At 39.1% G+C, this 21,626-nt stretch overlaps 2 protein-coding genes across 2 annotated transcripts in view; one reads left to right on the top strand and one right to left on the bottom strand.

The window, feature by feature from the left end:
• LOC311597496 (olfactory receptor 7D4-like) overlaps positions 1-21,626 on the bottom strand; it is a gene marked incomplete at both ends in the record, with an annotated part of 336,911 nt that overhangs the window by 250,925 nt on the left and 64,360 nt on the right. The window lies entirely within an intron of this gene.
• Positions 10,011-10,969, top strand: LOC311598219 (olfactory receptor 7D4-like; the record flags this gene model as incomplete). The annotated part of the gene is made up of 1 exon (XM_084783233.1): positions 10,011-10,969. The coding sequence occupies one exon, from the start codon at positions 10,011-10,013 to the stop codon at positions 10,950-10,952; it is 942 nt and encodes a 313-aa protein (XP_084639359.1). The 3' UTR covers positions 10,953-10,969.

The raw sequence follows: 21,626 nt of genomic DNA, 5'->3' as shown, positions 1-21,626 counted from the left end.
CAGATATGTACATAAAGGAGAATCCTGCCAGTTTTCAGGAACTGTGGCCTAGATGACATGATTGGGAAAAGTGAGCTGCTTGAGCATACCTCAAAGGTATCTCATGCTCTCCAAGTTCATTTCTCTGATTTCTGGCCACACGATGTGGCACTGAACCATAGCCAAAAAGCAATTGTGTCAGCTAGCTAACGGATGAAGCCTCAGAAAGAAAGTTACATAATATTTATTCCTTTATTGTGGTACTTTACAACAACAAATAAGGCTAATACTTTTATTTTTATTGCTTAGAAACATTCAGTGCCTATCCTTCATTCTGAGTTTTTTTGAGGATTCCACTGCATTTAAAAGATACCTCTTGGGTGTTTAAAATAATATAAACAAAATTGTATATTTCTTCTCTTGAGGTTCGTAGAGAACTCTTCAGGATTTGGACACAGAACAAGGCTTGATCCAAAAGTGTTCTTTTATGTTAGAACTGCAAAGATTCTATAGATGGAATAGACGAGCTGTTCCCAAGGGAAACCATGTACTCCAGAGGTTCCATGTAAGGAGAAAATTACATTAAGAACAAGAAGCCTAATTGAACAGGACTGTGCCACTGGAGAAGGCAAATCTTCTATGTGGCTCAAACTCTGCTCCCATGGGAGAAACAAGAAAGAATAAATCACTCCCCTCACCCCCAAGAAGGAAATGATAGAAACACACAATCAAAACAGTAATTTATGTAATGAGAGGTGAAGTGAGTAATTCTCTGAATAACAACTCTGTAGCTTTTACCCCAGATAATAGCTCTTCCCAGGTATCAGGCTCACCCAGGGCCTTTTCTGAATCTGCTGTGCATGGTATATAACTCTATCTATTGAGACTAAGGAATGACAGTGAAAGTCCAGTTTTCAAAAGTTCCATGGTGGTAACTGAAATAGCTGTGAGGAGTGAAAAAATGTGATGAAGGAAAGGTAAGAACATCACCAAAGCTTCCATATGTGCTGTTTCCTGATAGATAGTAAGATAAGATATACTGAGGTAGAGTGCCCCAAATCAAATAAACAGCAGGGCAGGCCTCTCCAGGCTCCCCTATGCCCTACAGCCTTGTTTCTATCTTGAAATCACATCTTCCCATTAGTAGGGTAAGTACTGAATTAAGGAATGGCTTAGGGTATTCATAGAATCTTCAGGTATTGGGTGGATTTTTTTCTTAATCAGTTTATCAAGTAGTTATTCTGTGGTATTTTTGCTCACTTGCCTTAATTGTTTCTAGTATCTGCCTTTCTATCCCCCCATTTTATTATCTCCACTCCTGCTTAAGCCCTTCTGCTTCGAGGATTTCCTATTTCCCCTTTTATTTTCATACAGCCTGCATTCTATTACTCTTTTCACTCCTTTTCATTAAGAGATATTTATTTCTTCTCTCATGGACTCCTTTCAAATTTCTGAGCCTTTATATGCATGCATTCACACACACACACACACACACACACACACACACACACACACACACACACAGGGCTAGGATCCATATATGATGGAATATCTCCCTTAATTTTTTTCAGATTCCATGTTTGATATTTTATGGTGGATAAAATTCCATTATACAAATATATATATTATCCTTTCATCAGTTGATTAATGCTGAGGCTGTTTCTATTTACTGGATATTATTAGTATAGCAGCACTGTACACTGATGTACAAAGACCTCTGTGGTGGAATGTAGAGACCTGTAAGTATATGTAAAGTAGTGGGGCTAATATATATTTTAGTTCTACATTTAGCTGAGAACCTTCCACACTGTTTTCCATCGTTACTTAATATTATACTACCAGTGAAAAAGGTTTTGCTTTCCTCACATTACTTGTGAATATTTGTTTACTTAATAGACATTTTGACTGGGGAAGACATGGAATCTCAAAACAGTCTTAATTTACATTTTGATAAAGCTGATAAATGATCGCTTCAGCTTGAATAAATGCTATTCCTAACACAATTAAGAATTTTATTGCTTAGGTGGATCACATGGATCTTGACTAGACCACAGAAGAAAAGCCAAAGACTATCTTTGTATCATTCAAAGCTGCAGAAAGTGGGATGGACATAGGTATTTTCTTATTTTTAAGCCAGCATCTATGTAGCGAGGCTGGCCTCAAACTTGCTATTCTCCCACTTTCACCTCCCAGGCGAAGCTTTACAAGTGTGTTGCATATAAAGTTGTCTCTTATGTTTCTATTCATAGTCCTGTTGTATAGCCTGGCGTGCACTGGTAATTCCAGTAACTGTGAGTTAAGAAAAAAAAAGGAGAAGATAGAGGCGGTAATATACACACCATCTAATATCTAAAGACATTCTCTGTGCAGAGAAATTATCTTCATGGAGGTAGAAAGTAAAACCATGAATATTTCAAAGAACATTTTAACTCAAAGAAAAAAACTCTTATGTAATACATGGCTAATATTGAAGACCGCTATAATGAAACTGAAAGATTCCATCATGAGATATAAATTAGTATCTAAACACAAATTAAGGCCTTTAAAATGCAGTAAATTGAAAGATGTACTAAGCTATCATTATCTTTACATTGAATTGAAAAATCAACGATAAATGTGTCTCTTTTTTTGGCTAAACAATTGTTCATGTTGGGTTTTGTGTTTCTGTGGAGCTGAGGATTGAATTCAAAGTAGATGCATATGCTAAGTACTCACTATCACTGAGCTACAATTCTAGCCTTACTAAAGGGTTTTGAGAATAAGATAAGAAATTGCCTCTAGTCCAACTTGGAACCTAGAAAGGAACTAGCTGAAGTGTAGAACTATTCACAAACATATTTGTAGATTAAAATCTTTTCTATAGGCATTATTCTATATCTGCAGACATTGAAATCTCCTCAGGATAATTTTATATCTGTGGCTCTAAATTTCCTTCTATGAAGTAGGAAAGTATTTGTGCAGAACTTCATACTCTCTTCTGTATACATTAAATATCTTTTAGGTGATATATAGTCTATTAATACCATGTATATATTATGGTAGTTTTACTGTAATTTTATGGGACAAACTATAAGAAATACACATTATATAAGAAGAATATATATAGTTATTTTAAGGGAGAAACTATAAGAAAAATATATAAAGAAATTATGTATGTGTATATTTAGGACTTTTTATTCTTTATTTTTGTTGTTGATATAGCTGTGTATCCCAGGCTACCACAAATTTGAAATCCTTCTACTTCATTTACTTCAGCACTGCAACTAGAGAAATGTGTTACCATGCCTAAAGTGCACTTATTTAAATTTTTTATTTTAGTTTTATTTTGTATATCTTGTGAAATTGCTGAAGATCAAAATGAAGCCATGTGCATGATAGCCAATGAAATATTTTTGATGTGTGGCCCATAGAATCTGTAAAGCAAAAGACTCTGAGCCCAACATTGTCTGCAGTGAAATAAAACAGAAAACACACAGTTGCTTCAATATAAGAAAGATTACAAAAGAATATAAACATGCAGGGAAAATGTGACTGTACGGTGGAGCTCTTAAATTCATCTTTGGGATCAAGGCATATTATGTTGGAGCTAGAAGGCTACATGTGAGATGACTGACAACATTAATGTAGCAATAGTGGCACTTTCTATAAAATATTTTATTTCTAAAAATTTTTAAATTTTAGTATAATTTGTTCAGATTACCTGCCAAATGTTATCCCCTCCCTTGTATCTTCCTGTTCCCACTCTCTCTTCCTCTTCTGCCCTGTTCCCACCCCTGGACCTCTGACAGAAGGGGACCTCCTGTCCCACCATACGCACAGCCTATCAGGTTTCATCTTCCTCTTCCTCTGTGTGACACCTGGGCCTCCCCACCAAGGGGAAGGGATTATATGTGGACACCAGAGTTTATGTCAGAGGCAGTCCCCACTTTCTCTACAACCATGGAGAATGAGCCGTTCATTTGCTATATCTGAACAGCAGGTCTATGTTTACTGCATGCGTGGTCCTTGGTTGGTGCAATAGTTTGTACAGGCCCCTCTGGGTCCAGATCTGCCAGACTTGATGGTCTCCTTGTGGGGCTCCTGAACCCTCTGGTTGTACCATCCCACCATTCTTCCATATCACTCTCAGCACTCCAAATAGAGTCCAGCAGCGAGTTTCAGCATCTTTCCCCATCCCTCACTGGGTGGCGTCTCTCAGAGGGCACCTATGCTGGACTAATATCCACTTATAAGTGAGTATATACAATGCCTGTCTTTCTGGGTCTGGGTTACTTCACTCAGTATCATCCTTTATAGTTCCTTCCATTTACCTGCAAATTACAAGATTTCCTTGTTTTTAAAAGCAGAATATATTCCATTGTGTAAATGTACCACAGTTCCTTTACCCATTCTTTGATTGAGAGACATCTAGGTTGTTTCCAGATTTTGGCTATCATGAATAAAGTTGCTATGAACATACGCGAACAAATGTCCTTTTTGTATGGTGGAGCATCTCTCAGATATATGCCCAGGAGGAGTGTAGCTGGGTCTTGCAGTAGCACTATTTCCAATTTTCTGAGAAAGCACCAGATTGATTTCCAAAGTGGTTGTCTAAGTCTGCACTCTCACCAGCAATGGAGAGTGTCTCCCTTTCTCCAAATCCTTCCTAGCATGTGCTATCACGTCAGTTTTTGATCTTAGCCATTCTGATGGATATAAGATGGAATCTAGATGTTTTTATTTGTATTTCCCTGGTAATTAAGGATACTGAATATTTATCTAAGTGTTTCTCAGCCATTTGATATTCCTCTGTTGAGAATACTCTCTTTGGTTCTGTACCCCATTTTTAATTGGATTATTTGGTTTGGTGTTGTTTAATATCTTACGTTCTTTATATATTTTGGATATTAGCCATTTGTTGGATGTAGGGTTGGTGAAGATCTTTTCCTAGTCTGTAGGCTGTTGTTTTGTTCTGTTGACATCGTCTTTTGCTTTACAGAAGTTTTTCAGTTTCATGAGGTCACATTTATTAATTGTTAATCTTAGAGCCTGAGCTGTTGGCATTCTGTTTAGGAAGTTAGGAAGCAACACCCTTCACAATAGCCACAAAAAACATAAAGTATCTTGGTGTAACTCTAACCAAACAATTGAAAGACTTGTATGAAAAAAAACTTCAAGTCTCTGAAGAAAGAAATTGAAGATGATATCAATGGTGGGAAAAATCTCCCATGCTCATGGATCAGTAGGATTAACATAGTAAAAGTACACACCATACCAAAAGCAATCTACAGATTCAATACAATTCCCATCAAAATGCCAACAAAATTATTTACTGACCTTGAGAAAACAATTCTCAACTTCATATGGAACAACAAACAAACAAAAAACTTGAATAGCTAAGATAATCATGTACAATAAAAGGTCTGGAAGTATCTCTATTTATCCCTGATCTGAAACTGTACTATAGAGCAACAGTGATAAAAACTGCATGTTACTTGCATAGAAACAGACAGGTGGATCAATGGAGTAGAATTGAAGACTGAGAAATAAACCCATACATTTAAGGACACTTGACCTTCGACAAAGAAGCCAAGACCATACAATGGAAAAAAAATAGCATCTTCATCAAATAGTGCTGGTTTAAGTGGATGTCTACTTGTGAAGATATGCAAATAAACCCTTATTTATCATCTTGCACAAAACTCAAGTCCAAGTTGATTAAAGACTTCAACATAAAACCAGACACATCAAATCTGTTAGAAGAAAAAGTGGAGAAGAGACTTGAGCTCCTTGGCACATAATATACCTTAGCTTTTAAGGAAAACAGAGGTAACTATTCTGGCCTTCTGTCTTCTCTGCTGCCACAACATCTCTCTAGGTGAGAACCTTCGTTACTTAACAACAGGAGGTCATAATCAGCTAAGCTTAGTGGTGAGTGATGTGGAGCTGTAAAAGCTCCTTTTGACTTGATGGCTTAGCAGTGAAGAACAGCTTTATGGAAGCTAAAGGCCTAATTAAGAGGGCTAATAAAACACGCCCTCTTAGTTTTATCACTTACTAAACTTAGAAGCACACATTTGGCAGACAAAGCAAGCACACATGCACACATTCAATCAAAAGACAAAACAAGGGAGCTCCCCCAAACACCATTCATCCATATATATGTGAATATATATATTATATATACATATGCAATATATACAGACAATCAGCCATAATAAACAGACAGACAGATATATTTCTGTATGAAACTTCAACAATCATTTAATTTTGTCTTGGGTTTTTATATGATCTAATACAAAGGTTCTCTGTGTATGGAAAAATTACCTCATTCAAAAATAGATACAACTGTTACATAAAAGGGAACTACAGCAGGAATATTGATCATAATATCTAACTAGATACTTTGCTTATTATAAGTTTAAAGCAGTAGTTTTATCTATATGCTCATGATGAGTTCAAAGAAGAAATTTTATCTTTTTCTTATTTTAAGTGTATGTTATGTGCTCATAGCAAGAGTCCCTGCTTTTAGTGGAATTTCTTTGAATTTCTCCCCATTTAGTTTGCTATTGGCTATCAGCTTGCTGTATGTAGCCTTTATTATGCTTAGGTATGTGCCTTGTATCCCTGATCTCTCCAAGACTTTAAACATGAACAGATGTTGGATTTTGTCAAATGCTTTTTTGGAATCTAAGGAGATCATTATATTGTTTTTTTATTACAGTTTGTTTATATGACAGATTACATTGATGAATTTCCATATATTGAGCCTTCCCTGTAGGTAGGATGAAACCTACTTGGTCATGGTGAATGATATTTTTTATGTGTTCTTGGATTCCGTTTGTGAGTATTTTATTGAGTATTTTACCTCAACATTCATAAGGGAAATTGGTCTGAAATTCTCTTTCTCTGTTGGGTCTTTGTGAGATTTAAGAATCTAGATGACTACTGTGGCTTCATACAATGAGTTTGTTAATGTTCCTTCCATTTCTATTTTGTGGAGTATTTGAAGATTATTGGTATTAGCTATTCCTTAAAGGTCTGGTAGAATTCTGCACTGAAACCATTTGGCCCTGGACCTTTTGTGTTTGGGAGACTTTTGATGACTGCCTCTATTTCCACAGGAGAATGGAACTATTTAATTTGTTTACTTGATCTTGATTCAACTTTGGCAATTGGAATCTATGAAGAAAATTGTCCATTTCACTGAGATTTTTGAATTTTGTGGCATATATGCTTTTGAAGTAAGAAAATGAGTTTTTAAAATTTCTTCAGTGTCTATTGTTATGTCTTCCTTTTCATTTCTGATTTTGTTGATTTCAATAGTGTCTGTATGCCATGTCGTTAGTTTGACTAAAGGTTTGTCTATCTTGTTGATTTTCTCAAAGAACCAGTTCTTGGTTTCATTGATTCTTTGAATTGTTCTTGAATTGTTCTGTTTCGATTTTATTGATTCCAGTCCTGAGTTTGATTATTTCTAGGTGTATACTCCTCTAAGGTGTTTCTGTTTCTTTTTTCTATAGTTTTCAGATGTGTCATTAAGTTTCCTGTATGAGATGTTTTCAACCTCTTTATGAAGGCACTTAGTGCTATGAACTTTCCTTGTGGAACTGCTTTCAATGTGTCCCATAAATTTAGGTATGTTCTACCTTCATTGTCATTGAATTTTAGGATGTCACTAATTCTCTTTTTTATTTGTTGCCTGAGCCAGTTGTCAGTAAATAGAGAGTTGTTCAGTCTATGTGTGTGTAGGGTTTTGGTTATTTCTGTGTTGTTGAGGTCCAATTTTAGTCCATGGTGGTCTGATAGGATACAATGTATTATTTTAATCTTCTTGTATCTGTTGACCTACTACATGGTCAATTTTGGAGAAAGTTCCATGAAGTGCTAAGACAATCTTTTGTGTTTGGGTAAAAAGTTCTGTAGATGCCTATTATGTTTATCTGATTCATGACACCTGTTAGTGTTTCTACTTCTAGGCTTAGCTTCTGTTTCTTTGAGCTATCCTTTGGTGAAAGGGGATCATTGAAGTCTCCCATTATTAATGTGTAGGGACTGATGTGTGGCTTCAGCTTTATTAATGTTTCTTTTACAAATGTTGGTGCCATTGTATTTAGGGCATAGATGTTCAGAATTGTGACGTTATCTTGGTTAAGTTTTCCTTTGATGTGAATGAAATGTCCTTCCTCATTTCTTTTGATTAATTTTGGTTGAAAGCCTGTTTTATTAGATATCAGAATGGCTTCTCCAGCTTGCTTGTGTCCATTTGCTTGGAAAACCATTTTTTCTGCCTATTATCCTGAGGTATTTTCTCTCTTTGTGGCTGATATGTGTTTTTTGAATGCAGCAGTATGTTGGGTCTTGTTTATGCATTCATTCTGTTAGTCAGTGTCTTTTTATTGGAGAGTTGAGACCACTGATGCTGAGAAAGATTAATCACCAGTGACTGTTAGGTCCTTTGAATTTGATGTTGATTATGGTAATGTTTTTATGTGTTTGTCTGGATTTTGTTTTACTAACATAAAGTTATCAATTCACTGTGTTTTCCTGAGTGTGGTTAGCCTCTTTGGGTTGGAGTTTTCCTTCTACTATCGTCTGTAGGGCTGGATTTGTGGATAGGTACTGTTTAAGTTTGTTTTTGTCACGGAATATGTGGTTTCTCCACCTGGGTATAGTAGTCTGGACTGACATCTGTGATCTCTTAGGGTTGGCAAGACATCTGCTGTGGATGTGTCTGGCTTTTACGGTCTCTGCTGAGAAGTCAGGTGTGATTCTGATAGGTTTGCCATTGTATGTTACTTGGCCTTTTCCTTTTGTTGCTTGTAATATGCTTTCTTTGTTCTGTACATTTTGTGTTTTGATTATTATGTGGTGGGAGCACTTTCTTTTCTAGTCTACTCTATTTGGTGTTCTGTAGGCCTCTTGTATGTACATATGTATCTCTTTCTTTAAATTGGTCCAAGACAGAGCAAGAGTGCTATGTGCCTGCCGGTGTGTGGCTAAGGTTTGGTAATCTTTCCTGAGCCTGCACCTACTGGATCTGTGAACTCTCAGTGATTTGGCCAGGCAATCCAAGATCAGATCCACCCATGCTCCACACCCTGGTGTCTCCTCTGGGCAAGAAGAGATCCAGATTCTCATGCTCTGCAGGCCAGAGTTCAGTCTGAGACAGAGTACAGGTGCTGTGTGCTGGCTGGCATGTGCCTGGACTTTGCAGACCATCCCTGTGCCCTTGCCCACCTGGGTCTGTGAGCCTCCTGTGAATTGGCCAGTGATCCAAGGTCAGATCTATCCATGCTTTATTCCCTGAGGTCTCCCCTTGGCTAAAAGACCCAGACACTGTTGCCTTGCAGCCCACAGTTCAGTCAGAGACACACAGGGCCAGACAGAGAGTGCAGATGCAGCTTGTAGGTAGGCATGCATCCAGATTCTGGGGGCTGGGCACATGCCTTTGGGGACCCAGGGACTACTCCGTGGACCAGCATATGGCCTGAGGCCAGACCCATCTGTGCTCCACACAGTGTGGACCCCTCTGGCCCAGGGTCCTCCATCTCTCGTGCTCTATAGCTCCCAGACCATTCCCTCAGATCACTACCACCAATCAGACAGAGTCAGTGATTGGTGCCACCATCTTGGATCCTCCATCCTTATTCATATATTTTCAAAATATACTTATATGTAGCAAATGAAACAGCATAGTCTGGCAAAAGCATAAGGGTAATAAATAAAATATCTTAAAATTCTGCAACCCATAATTGTCTATCTCCACATTTTCCTGAGGCTGTAGGAGGCAATTACTACAAGGCAGAGGGGAGGTCTCTATGAAAACAGGTTCCTTCTCTGAAATAATATAAAATATCTCGATTACTATCAACCAGGAAAGATGCAATGGGCAACGCATTGTGGCTAGGTAGTGGTAGGACCTGCAGTCTGGGCAGCAAAGCGAATAAAAACTGGGATAAAATATAATGCTCCATGGATGATTTAAAAATGTGCTATGCATTCTCATTGTCACTATGCTTGCTTCATTCCAGGAAAAGACTGTAAATTATATGGAGCCTGAAAACTTAACAGCTGCTTCAAAATTCATCCTTCTGGGACTTTCAAGAGAAAATGATATCCAGCCACTTCTATTTGGACTGTTCCTGTTCATTTACTTGGTCTGCATCATAGGAAATATACTAATCATCCTGACCATCAGCTCTGACTCCCACCTCCAGACACCAATGTATTTTTTCCTCTCTAACCTATCTTTCACAGACATTTGTTTCATATCCACCACAGTCCCAAAGATGTTAGTGAACATTCAAGCACAGAATAAATCCATCACCTATGAAGGCTGCCTCACCCAGATGTATTTTTTCATGTTTTTTTCTGGGTTGGATAGTTTGCTACTTACCATCATGGCCTATGACCGGTTCGTGGCCATATGCCACCCCTTGCACTACATGATTATCATGAATCCTCACCTTTGTGTCAGTCTACTCCTACTGTCATGGATAATCTGCTTGGCCTATTCATTGCTGCAAACTTTGATGTTTTTGAGGGTGTCTTTCTGTGAGAAAACAGAAATCCCCCACTACTTCTGTGAACTTGCTCAGATCCTCAAGCTTGCCTGTTCAGACACCCATGCCAACGATGTCCTGCTCTACTGTGTAACTGGCTTGCTAGGTATTATTCCTCTGTCTGGGATTCTTTTCTCCTATTCTAAGATCATCAACTCCATAGTTGGCATTGCATCTGCTAGGGGGAAGTATAAAGCCTTTTCTACTTGTGGGTCTCATCTTTCAGTGGTCTCATTGTTCTATGGCGCAGGCCTTGGGGTCTACCTCACTTCTCAAACGTCCTATACCTCCAGGGAGGGTTCAGTCACCTCAGTGATGTATACTGTGGTTGCTCCCATGTTAAACCCCTTCATCTACAGCCTGAGGAACAGGGATTTGAAGCAGGCTCTCCGAAGACTTTTTTACAGTATAGGAGACAGGTCTCACTGAGATAATAGAAGATTGGATACATAAATCTAGAGTGCTGACGACTAGTGTATTCTGGCACAAGTTACAGTCTTCTGTATTCCTAAAACACGGAAAAGAAATACTACTTATGCAGTACAAGAATAAAGTATTCCATGACAAAAGATAAACATGAAACAAGAAAAGCAAATCATGAATAGCGAGTTACTAGACTCCTTATGCACACAAATTCAAGGATATATACTTATAAGAATGGGGAGGGGGTCAAGATAGAAAACACAAGTAAAAAGAGATACAACATACAACTCATCATTAGCTCACTTTCTCTAAGTCATGGACTCCATCACAATGCTTGCTGGACAATGCTTTTCTTTGGTCTTTGGAATACAATTATACTAGAAATGTCTCAAAATGACCCTTTCTTTTTCCCCATGAAATGTATTTACTGAGCTTTGCTTTGATTATTGTTAGTAGTGATGATGGTATAGGGCTTTTGTTTACTGTGCAAGTGTCCCTGAATTTGATCTCCTGTACCTCAAAATAAAAAAGTAAATGGTAGTTGATATAGATCTATGCTGAGAAACCCACTGTAATTTTGTTTTAAGACAAAATTCTGGGGCTAGGTATGTAGTTCATTGGTATAATCAGTACAGCATCTTCTATTTCTCTCTCATATACATTTGTGTGCACAAATAAAGATATACGATATATATGATATATATAAATATACAATATATCAGCATATTCTAAAAGATATGAAATTAAAGCACAAACTGCCTGCCAGTCAGAAGGTGGAGGCAGAAAAACCAGGAATTCAAAATCTGCCTAAGCTTCACAGCATTAAATAAAATATAAAAGTAGTTGGCTTTATATCGTACTTGCCTAGCCAAGCTTTCTTAAATATTAATATGTGGCTCCTTTTCACAAGCTTTAAGAAGAATTTGCACTGCACTTATGAACTTACAACAACTATGGTTACCTACACAAGATCAAGCCAGTCAACATTTCAGTGTGAACGGGGGTGAGACGTTTGAGGTCCCACTCCAAACTGAAGGGCTATTGGCAGTTTATGGCAAGTAGTGGTGTGGAGAGTTTTAATATTTCCTTGGTGGTTTGGGCATTGATGGTTTCCCAGGCTTAGATGGTTCCACACCAATAGCCATGTGTTCAGCACTAAGTGAAGTCAACGGATTATTTTAAAAAAGAGACCTGAATGTATATGGGAGACATGTGTGTGTGTGTGTGGGGATTTGGTGGCAGAAGTGAGAGAGAGGAGATGAGAGTGGTCTGATCAAGATATAATTTATAAATGTATGAAATTACCAAATAAAATATTTTTTGAAACATAACTTAAAAGCAGTCCCATATGAGGTAGCCTGATATGACCACCATTTTGGTGCCACACCTGGGGGAGCAGACAATGCCAAAAATTACTCCTGCCTAGCGCCATAATGCATGAGTAGGGCTTAGTACTCCTGAAACCACTGCTGAGACAACTCCAGATAGTCAGAGACCCTGGGAACCACTAAGAAGAGAAGGTAAGTGGTGGAGAAATGGAAGAAAAATAGAAACAGAAGGATGTGGACACAATGAAGAGAGGCAGAACTGGAGACCTGAGGACAGTGAGGAATAACCTGATGTGGGTAGGGGGTGATGCCACCCAGGACCATGGTAAGGTCCTGGCATATTCTGCTGCCACAGTGCCACATCTGGGTCCCTGGCCCTGAAGCTGCAGAAGTCTGTTACTACCAAAGGTTAGGTGGATGTCCCTGGTCTGGGACATGTTGTTGTTAGAAGGCTGTGCAGAACTGGCAGCACCCTTCACCTGGGCAACATGGGAGAGCTGGCCCTGGAAGCATGAGAGGAGGACAGCTGACTCCGTTCCTAGCCAGCTGCAGTACTTGGGAGAGAGTCTGCATATTGTGAGAGTTGTGGGTGAGCCAGCCTGAGGGAATAAGCATGGGAGAGCTTGCCCTGCCACTTGTGTTCTGTGTGGTGGCAGGCAGGAGCACTGGCCCTGGCAACAACAGAGTGAAAGAGTACTCCCTGCCCTTCACCCACTGCAGCTTTTGGGAGAGTAGGCAGTGTACCTAACCTGGGCAGTGTAGTAAAGCTGACTCTGGGTGTGGGGGCTGTGCGTGAGCTGGCCCCAACAGCATGAGCATGAGAGATCTGTCTCTGTCTCTTGTCTGCTGTGTGGTGGTATTGGTGAGACAGAGTTCCCTTCTCTCCTTTATTCTTATCCTCTGTGGTGGATGGGAGAGCTGGCCCCTATGTAGTCACAAAATCAAGAGAGCCAGCCCTATACCTCACTTAGGCAGCACAGTAGAGCTGACCTTAATGGCAGGGTGCAGGTGAGCCAGCCCTGAAGATGGGAGAGCTGGCCCCACAACTTGTCTGCTTTGTTGTAGCATGGGCAAGGGAGAGATGTTCTCTCCTCCCTTTGGCCCTTGCCATCTATGGCAGGAGGGAGTGTTGACCCTGGGGTCATGAGAGCAGAAGAGCTTGTACTGACCCTCATTTATTGCAGCACTTAGGAGAGCAGGCACTGCACCTGGCCTGGGTAGCATAGCAGAGTTGACCTTGGACATGCAGGTTGCAGGTGAGGCAGCCCCATGTTCTGACCAGCTCATATACCTCTCAGGCCTAGATCCAGGGCTTTGAATTGGCCCATCCTGACATCTACCTCATTGATGAACTGTTGGAGTGTTTGAGGGGGCCAGTCCTACAGATAAAAAACTATAGGATCTCCATGACTCAGGGCAATAACAAGATATCAGAGAAGAGTCACAGAGAGATTCCAGTATTGATAAGAGTAAAAGAAGCCAGAGGCCTCACACCAGACCAATGAGTCATTTCAATGCACATTTGTAAGCACAGGAAGTGCAGACAAAACATCATATTGCAGAATGCAGTGTGACACACTACAGCTTCTACAACAAGATCTTTTTTCTCTTTTTTGGGGCAAGTTGCAAGGGTGGAGGGTAGTACAAGATAGGAGAGATAAGTTGGATGGGGTTCATAATGTGTGAAATTCACAAATAACCAATAAAAGGTTTTTAAAAAGTAGTACCATATAAGAATTATCCTATACCAATGAGGTGATAGGACAATGCATTTTTTTAATATATATCTTTAACTTCATAGGAAAATGCTCTGGAACTTAGCCACAGAACTGAAACTTACCCTGAGTTGGCTTAAGGAATGCTGAACCACTCACTTGGAGAAAAGTGGGAATAGACTTGGGAAAACTCAAATGTTTTACTTGTAACTTTATCATTTATTCCCGTCTCTTAGCAATAATTATTGGATTGATTAAAGAATCAGCATTATGGATCTAATACATAGATGCTTGGTAAGTGTCAGGTATTTTTGTGAACATAGTATTCATTTCTCCTCCTATCCATTGTCAAAAGGTAGGTCTAATGGCAGATCCTCCACTCCTAAAAAGTGTGCCCAGCTACATTATCTAAGAAACACCTGAGCATAATGTGAGGGGACATAAATTATATTGGGAAAAGAATATTGTGTGTATGTAAATGAATCAAATGCTGTTTGAGACCAATGCTAACACCGTAAAAAAACTCCATACAAACTTGCTCTCGAGATTTCAACCCACTAAACAATTAATTTGGTTCAACAATCCCTTATTTTCCTTATTTTCCTGGCCCCTACCCCTTATTAATGCTCTGATTATGCTGTATTTTGATACTTGCCCCCTGCCTCATCAATTAAAAAAATTGCAGATAGTAGCATTGTAAAAATCACTGCCAATTGGGTTCATTACCAAGCTGTCCCTATCATAGAGGGTGCAGACCACAATGACGCCTCTCCATTATAAAATAAAACGGAGAGATGTTAGGAAACCCTGGTGCTATGGTTGCAGTTTGCCATTACCAGAAATCACTGAGCTTAGGGCAAAATAGAGGACTTCTTTGTTGCCTAGGCTTCCTCTTCTCTTAGCCAGGACCTGGACCCCCAAACCATCTACCTGAGAAATGTCAAGTAGTCCACAGTCCTTAGGGAAATTACAGATCCAATTATCTTTCTCCTGACGAGAACCCACCCCACAAGCACGTGGAATCCTAGAACGCCTCTCCATGTTAACAAGGCATCTCAGTACCTTTGCCCATCAGGCAGTGATTTTTATCCACCCTAGATAGCCCTATCCACTGCTCAAAGTACTATATAACCCTCATTTACACCAAATAAAACTGACCTGCCTCCCTGAAGGTGGTCCTGGAAGGTCATTTCCACTCAAGATCACCAGCCACTAAATCCTGTGTGTCACTTTTGTTCTCTTGTTCCTGAGGACCAGTGTGATCAGTGACCTCAGGAAGGAAGAAGAACCACCCCATCACCGCCAATTTCCATTCTCTGCCCCAGTCTTTCCCCTGCCCCTTACCTTCCCTGTACCTGATACCCACTCACGTTCCCCTCCACACATCCCTCTCCTACCCAGATCCCTCCTTCCATCTACTCAGATGCCTAGTTTCTCCCCTTCTGAATGATGTTCAAGCATCCTCCCATGGGCCATCCTTGCTACTTAGCTTATGTTTGTCTGTGGATTGTAGCGTGGTTAGTCTCTACTTTAGAGCTAATATCCACTTATAAATATGTACATACCATGAGTGTGTTTCTGAGTCTGGGTTACCTCACTGAGGATGATGTTTTCTAGTTCCATTCATTTGCCTGAAAACTGCATATCTTTGTTTTTAGTTGAATAGTATTCCATTCTGTAAGTATCACCTTTTTTTTTATTCATTCTTCAGTTGAGGGACATCTAGGTTGTTTTCAGTTTCTGGATATTACCAATAAAGCTGTTATGAACATAGGTGAGCAACTGTCCTTTTGGTATGGTGGAACATCTTTTTGGTATATTATATGCCCAGAAGTGGTATAGCTGGGTCGTGAGGGAGAACTATTTCTTGTGTTCTGTATATATTTTGGATATTAGCTTTCTGTTAGATTTAAGTTTGGTGAAGATATTTTCCCCTTCTGTAGGCTGCTGTTTTGCCCTATTGATAATGTCTTTTGCCTTGTAGAAGCTTTTCATTTTCATGAGGTCTCCTTTATTCATTTTTGATCTTAGTGCTTGAGTTATTGGTGTTCTGTTCAGGACCTTGTCTCCTGTACTAATACATTCAAGGGTATTTTCCACTTTCTCTTCTAAGTAGATTTAGTGCACCTTGTTTTATGTTGAACTTTTTGATCCACTTGCACTTAAGTCTTGTGCAGGGTGATAAATATGGAGCTATTTGCATTCTTCTACATGCAAACATCCAGTTACATCAGCACCATTTGTTGAAAATGCTTTCTTTCTTTCTTTCTTTCTTTCTTTCTTTTTTTTTCATTATACGGTTTTTCCTTCTTTGTCAAAACTGAAGTGTCCATAGGTGTGTGGGTTTATTTCTGGGTCTTTGATTAGATTCCATTGACCAACCTGTCTGTTTTTATGACAATACAATGCAATTTTATTGATACCATAAATTGCTTTCAGTAAGATGGTCATTTTTACTATGTTAATTCTACTGACACACGAGCATGGGAGATCTTTGTACTTTCTGATATCTTCAATTTTTTTCTTCAAAGACTTTAAGTTCTCGTCATACAGGTCTTTCATTTGCTGACTTAGTTATATGAAGATACTTTTTTTTGTGTGTGTGTGGCTAATATGAAGGGTGTTGTTTCTCTAAATTCTTTCTTAGCACATTTATCACTTGTATAAAGAAGGGCTACTGATTTTTGTTGTTGTCAGTTTTGTATCCAGTCACTTTGATGAAGGTGTTCATCAGTTCTAAGAGTTCCCTGGCAGAATTTGGGGGTGGGGGTCACGTATACATACTATCATATCATCTATGCATAGCCATACTTTTATTTCATCCTTTTTCATTTGTATGCCCTTGCATTCTCTCTCTCTCCCTTTCCCTCCCTCCCTCCCTCCCTCTCTCTCTCTCTCTCTCATATATATATATATATATATATATATATATATATATATATATATATATTAAACAGCCTTGTTTTGCCCCTAATTTTAGTGGAATTGCTTTAAGTTTCTCTTCACTTAATTTGATGTTGGCTATTGGCTTGCTGAGTATTGCCTTTATTGTATTTAGGAGTGTATCTGGTATCCCTGATATATCCAAGACTTTTAACATGAAGTTTGTTGGATTTTCTCAGAGGCTTTTCAGCATCTAATAAGATGGTCATGTGGATCATTTATAACATACTTTCAAACAAAATCCAAAAATACATAAAAACTGTGTTGAAATATTATTAGTATTTAATATTGATTTATTATTTTAAGATAATCAGTGGTTACTCTTTAATCAGGTATGTACCCAAATAACCACAAAGAGAGCCTAGGATATTAATTAGCCTAGAACACAACACTGGCCCAGCTCATTCCTCCTGAAGTTTCCTAGTCTTATCTTCATTGTCCTTCGTTCTTTCCTGTTCTTTCTCCTCTCTTCAATGGACCAGGATGTCCCACTCTATTCTTTGTTTATTGCTCAGCATTGGCTAGGTGGGCTTATTGGCAAATCAGGGAACCTTTATTTCCACCTGGTTCCACCCACTTTCTGTCTCACATTAGAACATAAACAGGCTTCTAAGGGATAATGATGTAATGATAATATAAAAATAGTAGAGTAGGACAATACAAACAGAAAACAGAAAAGAGCCCAAGAAAAGGCACAAGAAACAGATATTTTGAGACTCACTCATTTTCACACTCAGTAATTCCATAATACAAAACTGGAAGATGTGTGTGTATGTTGGGGGACCTGTAGAGTAAAAATTAAAAAAAAAAAGAAAAAGCCCACATAGAACATTGTGAGACAAAGAACTTCCAAAGATGTAGTTGAGTCTGTTTTTCTGTTTTAGAAGTATGCACTCAGCCAATACTTAAAGCCTGTAAATGTATTCTGTCCCAGATGTAAAGAATAATCAAGAATATTCATTAAATATCCTCTTTTGAAGCCCTGTAGGCATGAACTGGTTAAAGTTAGGGTCTCAGTGGCTTTACAAAGGATTTAAATCTTATAAAAGGGGGAGGTGGTCTCTTAAACAACTCTATTTATCTGCTTGGAGTCACACCCCAAGTTCCTTCCTCTGTAAACTGTTCCCATCCCATTACTAGAATGATCTATGTGGCAGCCTCCAAATGTTGGACTCCAGCTAAGTGTTTGTGAAGATCTGCTTATCTTACCTGTGAGCTACACCACAGAATCATGCCTGTCTATTGTGTGTGTGTATGTGTGTATGTGTGTATGTGTGGTGGGGTAAAAATGATAGGAAAGAAAATTATTTGTTGAGGTTGGCCTTTGACTCCTCACAGGAAAACATCGTTTGAGGTTTCTCTAACATATGCCACCAAAAAAGTATTACCTGCCTGTACTCAGCAAATTACTAGTTGGCTGGAGAACAGTGAAAAAGGATAATAGGAAAATTACAAAACTTTTTGGAGACTATCCTGATGATGGTGATGGTTTTATGGCTAGAGTTCTTAAAAGTTATCAAATTATACACTTTAAATATGTGCAGTTTCTTATATGCCAAAGGCATCTCACACTATTCACTCTCTCTTGCACTTTCATAATGCAAACACAATGGTTTGTGGCAGACTTCAACAAGAACAGCTACCACATGGGTAGCTAGAGTGATTACTGCATTCTTGATGCTTTGAGTTAGAGCCCCAGCACTGTGACTGGGCATAGTGACTCTATTACTCTAGCACTTGGAGGTAAAGGCAGAAGAAGGACCAGAAATTCAGTAACATCCTGTCCTCCTCAGCTCCAGTTTGACATCAGCCAGGGCCACAAGAGACCTTGTTAAAGGCACAGAGGGGGGCACCCTTCTCTGCTTCTGTGCTACTTCCAGGAAACTGAACAGTGGTACATCTTACAGTCAGTCCTGTGATTGGATGGCTCTGATGGGGTGTAAGCAAACTGGCAGAAGCATACATCTGAAGAGCGGTGTAGACTGTGATCATCTGTAGCTCTCCAGCACAATGTTAAGTAACCAGAGCCTGCACTATCACTAGCACACTGATACGGTGTGCAAGCTATCCCGCCTCTCTCTAGCTCTACAGTATAACCCTCCACTCTTTATTTACCTCAATAGTGTGATTTTTAAAAACTTTCCTGTATCTCTTCATTCAGGATTGACATTCTTAGTCAATTATGTTTCTGTTACTGGTTGGCTTTTTTTTCCAGTACTGGTGAGTAAACCCTCATACACACTAGGAAATGCTTTTTTCCCCCCCATTTTTCTCCTTTATTAATTTATTCTTGTTACATCTCAATGGTTATCCCATCCCTTGTATCCTCCCATTCTTCCCTCCCTCCCATTTTCCCCCTACTCCCCTCCCCTATGACTGTGACTGAGGGGGATTACCTCCCCCTGTATATGTTCATAGGGTATCAAGTCTCTTCTTGGTAACCTGCTGTCCTCCCTCTGAGTGCCACCAGGTCTCCCCCTCCAGGGGACATGGTCAAAGGTGAGGCATTATTTCCCAGCTATTTCTCTGAACTTTTAATAAGCATTCTACACATGACATTTGCATCACTTCTCCATAGGTCTGAAAGCCCCAAGTTCAACATCCCTTCTCCTTGGGTCTCCTGGATGCTTGTTTATATCTTTATATCTTTACCATTAGCCTGTACTCAGTTAAGGATAAGGCAATGCTTTTTGGCCTTTCTTTCCAGAAAGCTAAGTGTAAGTCTCTGTTCATACTGAAGTCTCAAGAGGGAGAGAGAAAAGTTCAACTTAACTAGCAGTTGGACTAATGTTGCACAAGACAGATGAGTCATGATTGAAAGATCTCAGAAATGAGAATAAAAATAAAACCGCAGCACTGTATTAGTCTTCAATTAGAAGCTCCCCTCAGAGCAAACATGTAAGGTATTGTTTTGAGAATTGGCAGGGAAGGGCAATGAGATGCAAGAGCCCTGGGCCGCTTAAGTACTTCTGAGAATTCATTAGCTCTGCTGGCCCTAACTGATGCGAGGGAGGGAGGAATGGGGCACAAGGGAGAAGCAGTGCTGCACTCCCAAGTCTCCTAATTAAACAAATGGCTCAGCTCTTCTCAAAGCTGAGAAAGTGTTTTCTTCCATTAGATCAAGCCTCTGGGATATACATCTTTCTAATATTAGGCAAGAATTAGTAAGTGACTTATTCTTTCACTAATGAGCTTAGGTAAACTTTTGACAGAGGCTAACTAAATAGTCAGAGCCTTCGTTCAGGGAGATACAACTGTCTTCCCAGCTACATACACTCAAGAACTGGTGGAGAAGAGGCATAAAGGGACTCCTGACAAAAGAGGATCCTCAGAGCTGTGTTAAAGCATCTGCCTATCACACACTAGCCCAAATGTTCCATTAGCTGGAGGATGTGAAGATCAACTGTGAGCACTTGTTGCTTGCTTTTCCTTACAGCTAGTTGACTGTTTCTCTATCTCTTCCTCTGTAGGTGAATGGCCTTCTTGCAGAGATCTGGGAGAGAGACCAGATAACTCACAAAAAAAGCTTAAGTTTGTCAATTTCTTCCCATCATCTATTACAAAATGATCATTTTAGTGGAGATTGTTGTTACCCATGATCAGAATTTGTCTATGAAAATAGATTTGAATATTTATTTTAGAAGCTAACTGATTATTGGCCTTCATTCTGAACTCAAGACAGTTGGCAATGTGCAACTAAACACATCACATAGCTTAAACTGAAAGATTTTTTTTTGTGGCGGGGTAGGCAAAACCTAAGATCTAAGATATTAAAGCAAACAACCATGAGAATATAAGTGAAGCTTTGGGCTGGGTTGTCACCTGAGGTTACAGTACTTAACTGGTGCGCCCACAGCCCTGGGTCCCAACTCTAGCATTGGAAAAAGTTAAGGGAAGTATAGACTCCCTTAAAAACGGCAAGAGAAATCAAATTTTGGCATGGTTAAGGAAACCTCTTGTAATTCCTGAAAAAATAGAATAAGTGCAGTACTACAAAGAGCTGGAATTGCTCAGTTGTAGCAAAATAAATACACATGCAATTCTTCAGCAGGCCTAACAAACCTTCTTCCTACTTGCTTTATTTAAAATGTCTAAGTCTCTGAAGCTGAAATGTACTTATTTCCTGAGGATTTCTGTGTGACATTGTTTTCTGGAAAGGCGAGGAGGCAGCCAAGAGGTTTAACATACTAGATCTTTAGATGCAAACCCTTACATAGCCTTTCCTCAGAACATTCTTCATTATGATGCTTTGTATCTTGAATCCATAATTATTTGTTGTTGCTTGTGCTCTGAATCCAAAAGCTTAGTGTAAACTCATGCACTTATGACTTTCATACTACTGCCTAGGAAGGGCCTAGAAATACCTGAAGTGGGTAAATACTAGGGCCAACAGTTATTTATAGGAAATTGATCCCTCAAACTCTGTAAATCTACAGATATCCATGTTCACACTCAAAATGGGGGTAGTATCTGTACAGAACATATGCACCTCTTTCCATATATTTAAGTAACATGTAGATGATGCATGTTGAGGAGAGTTAGCTAGGTTCTATATGATTGCCATGTGAAAAATATGGTTCTTTTAGTGACTTAAAATAAAGTGGTAGAGCAAATACATTATTTTTTTTTTTACAATGTGGCTTCTGAGCAAAAGCCTAACAAAAACTTTATATTAAATTTAAAACCTTCAGGTT

This window comes from Acomys minous (assembly GCF_964271855.1).
Source record: "Acomys minous genome assembly, chromosome: 5".
NCBI classification, from domain to species: domain Eukaryota; kingdom Metazoa; phylum Chordata; class Mammalia; order Rodentia; family Muridae; genus Acomys; species Acomys minous.
This window is presented reverse-complemented; position numbering and strand designations above follow the sequence as displayed.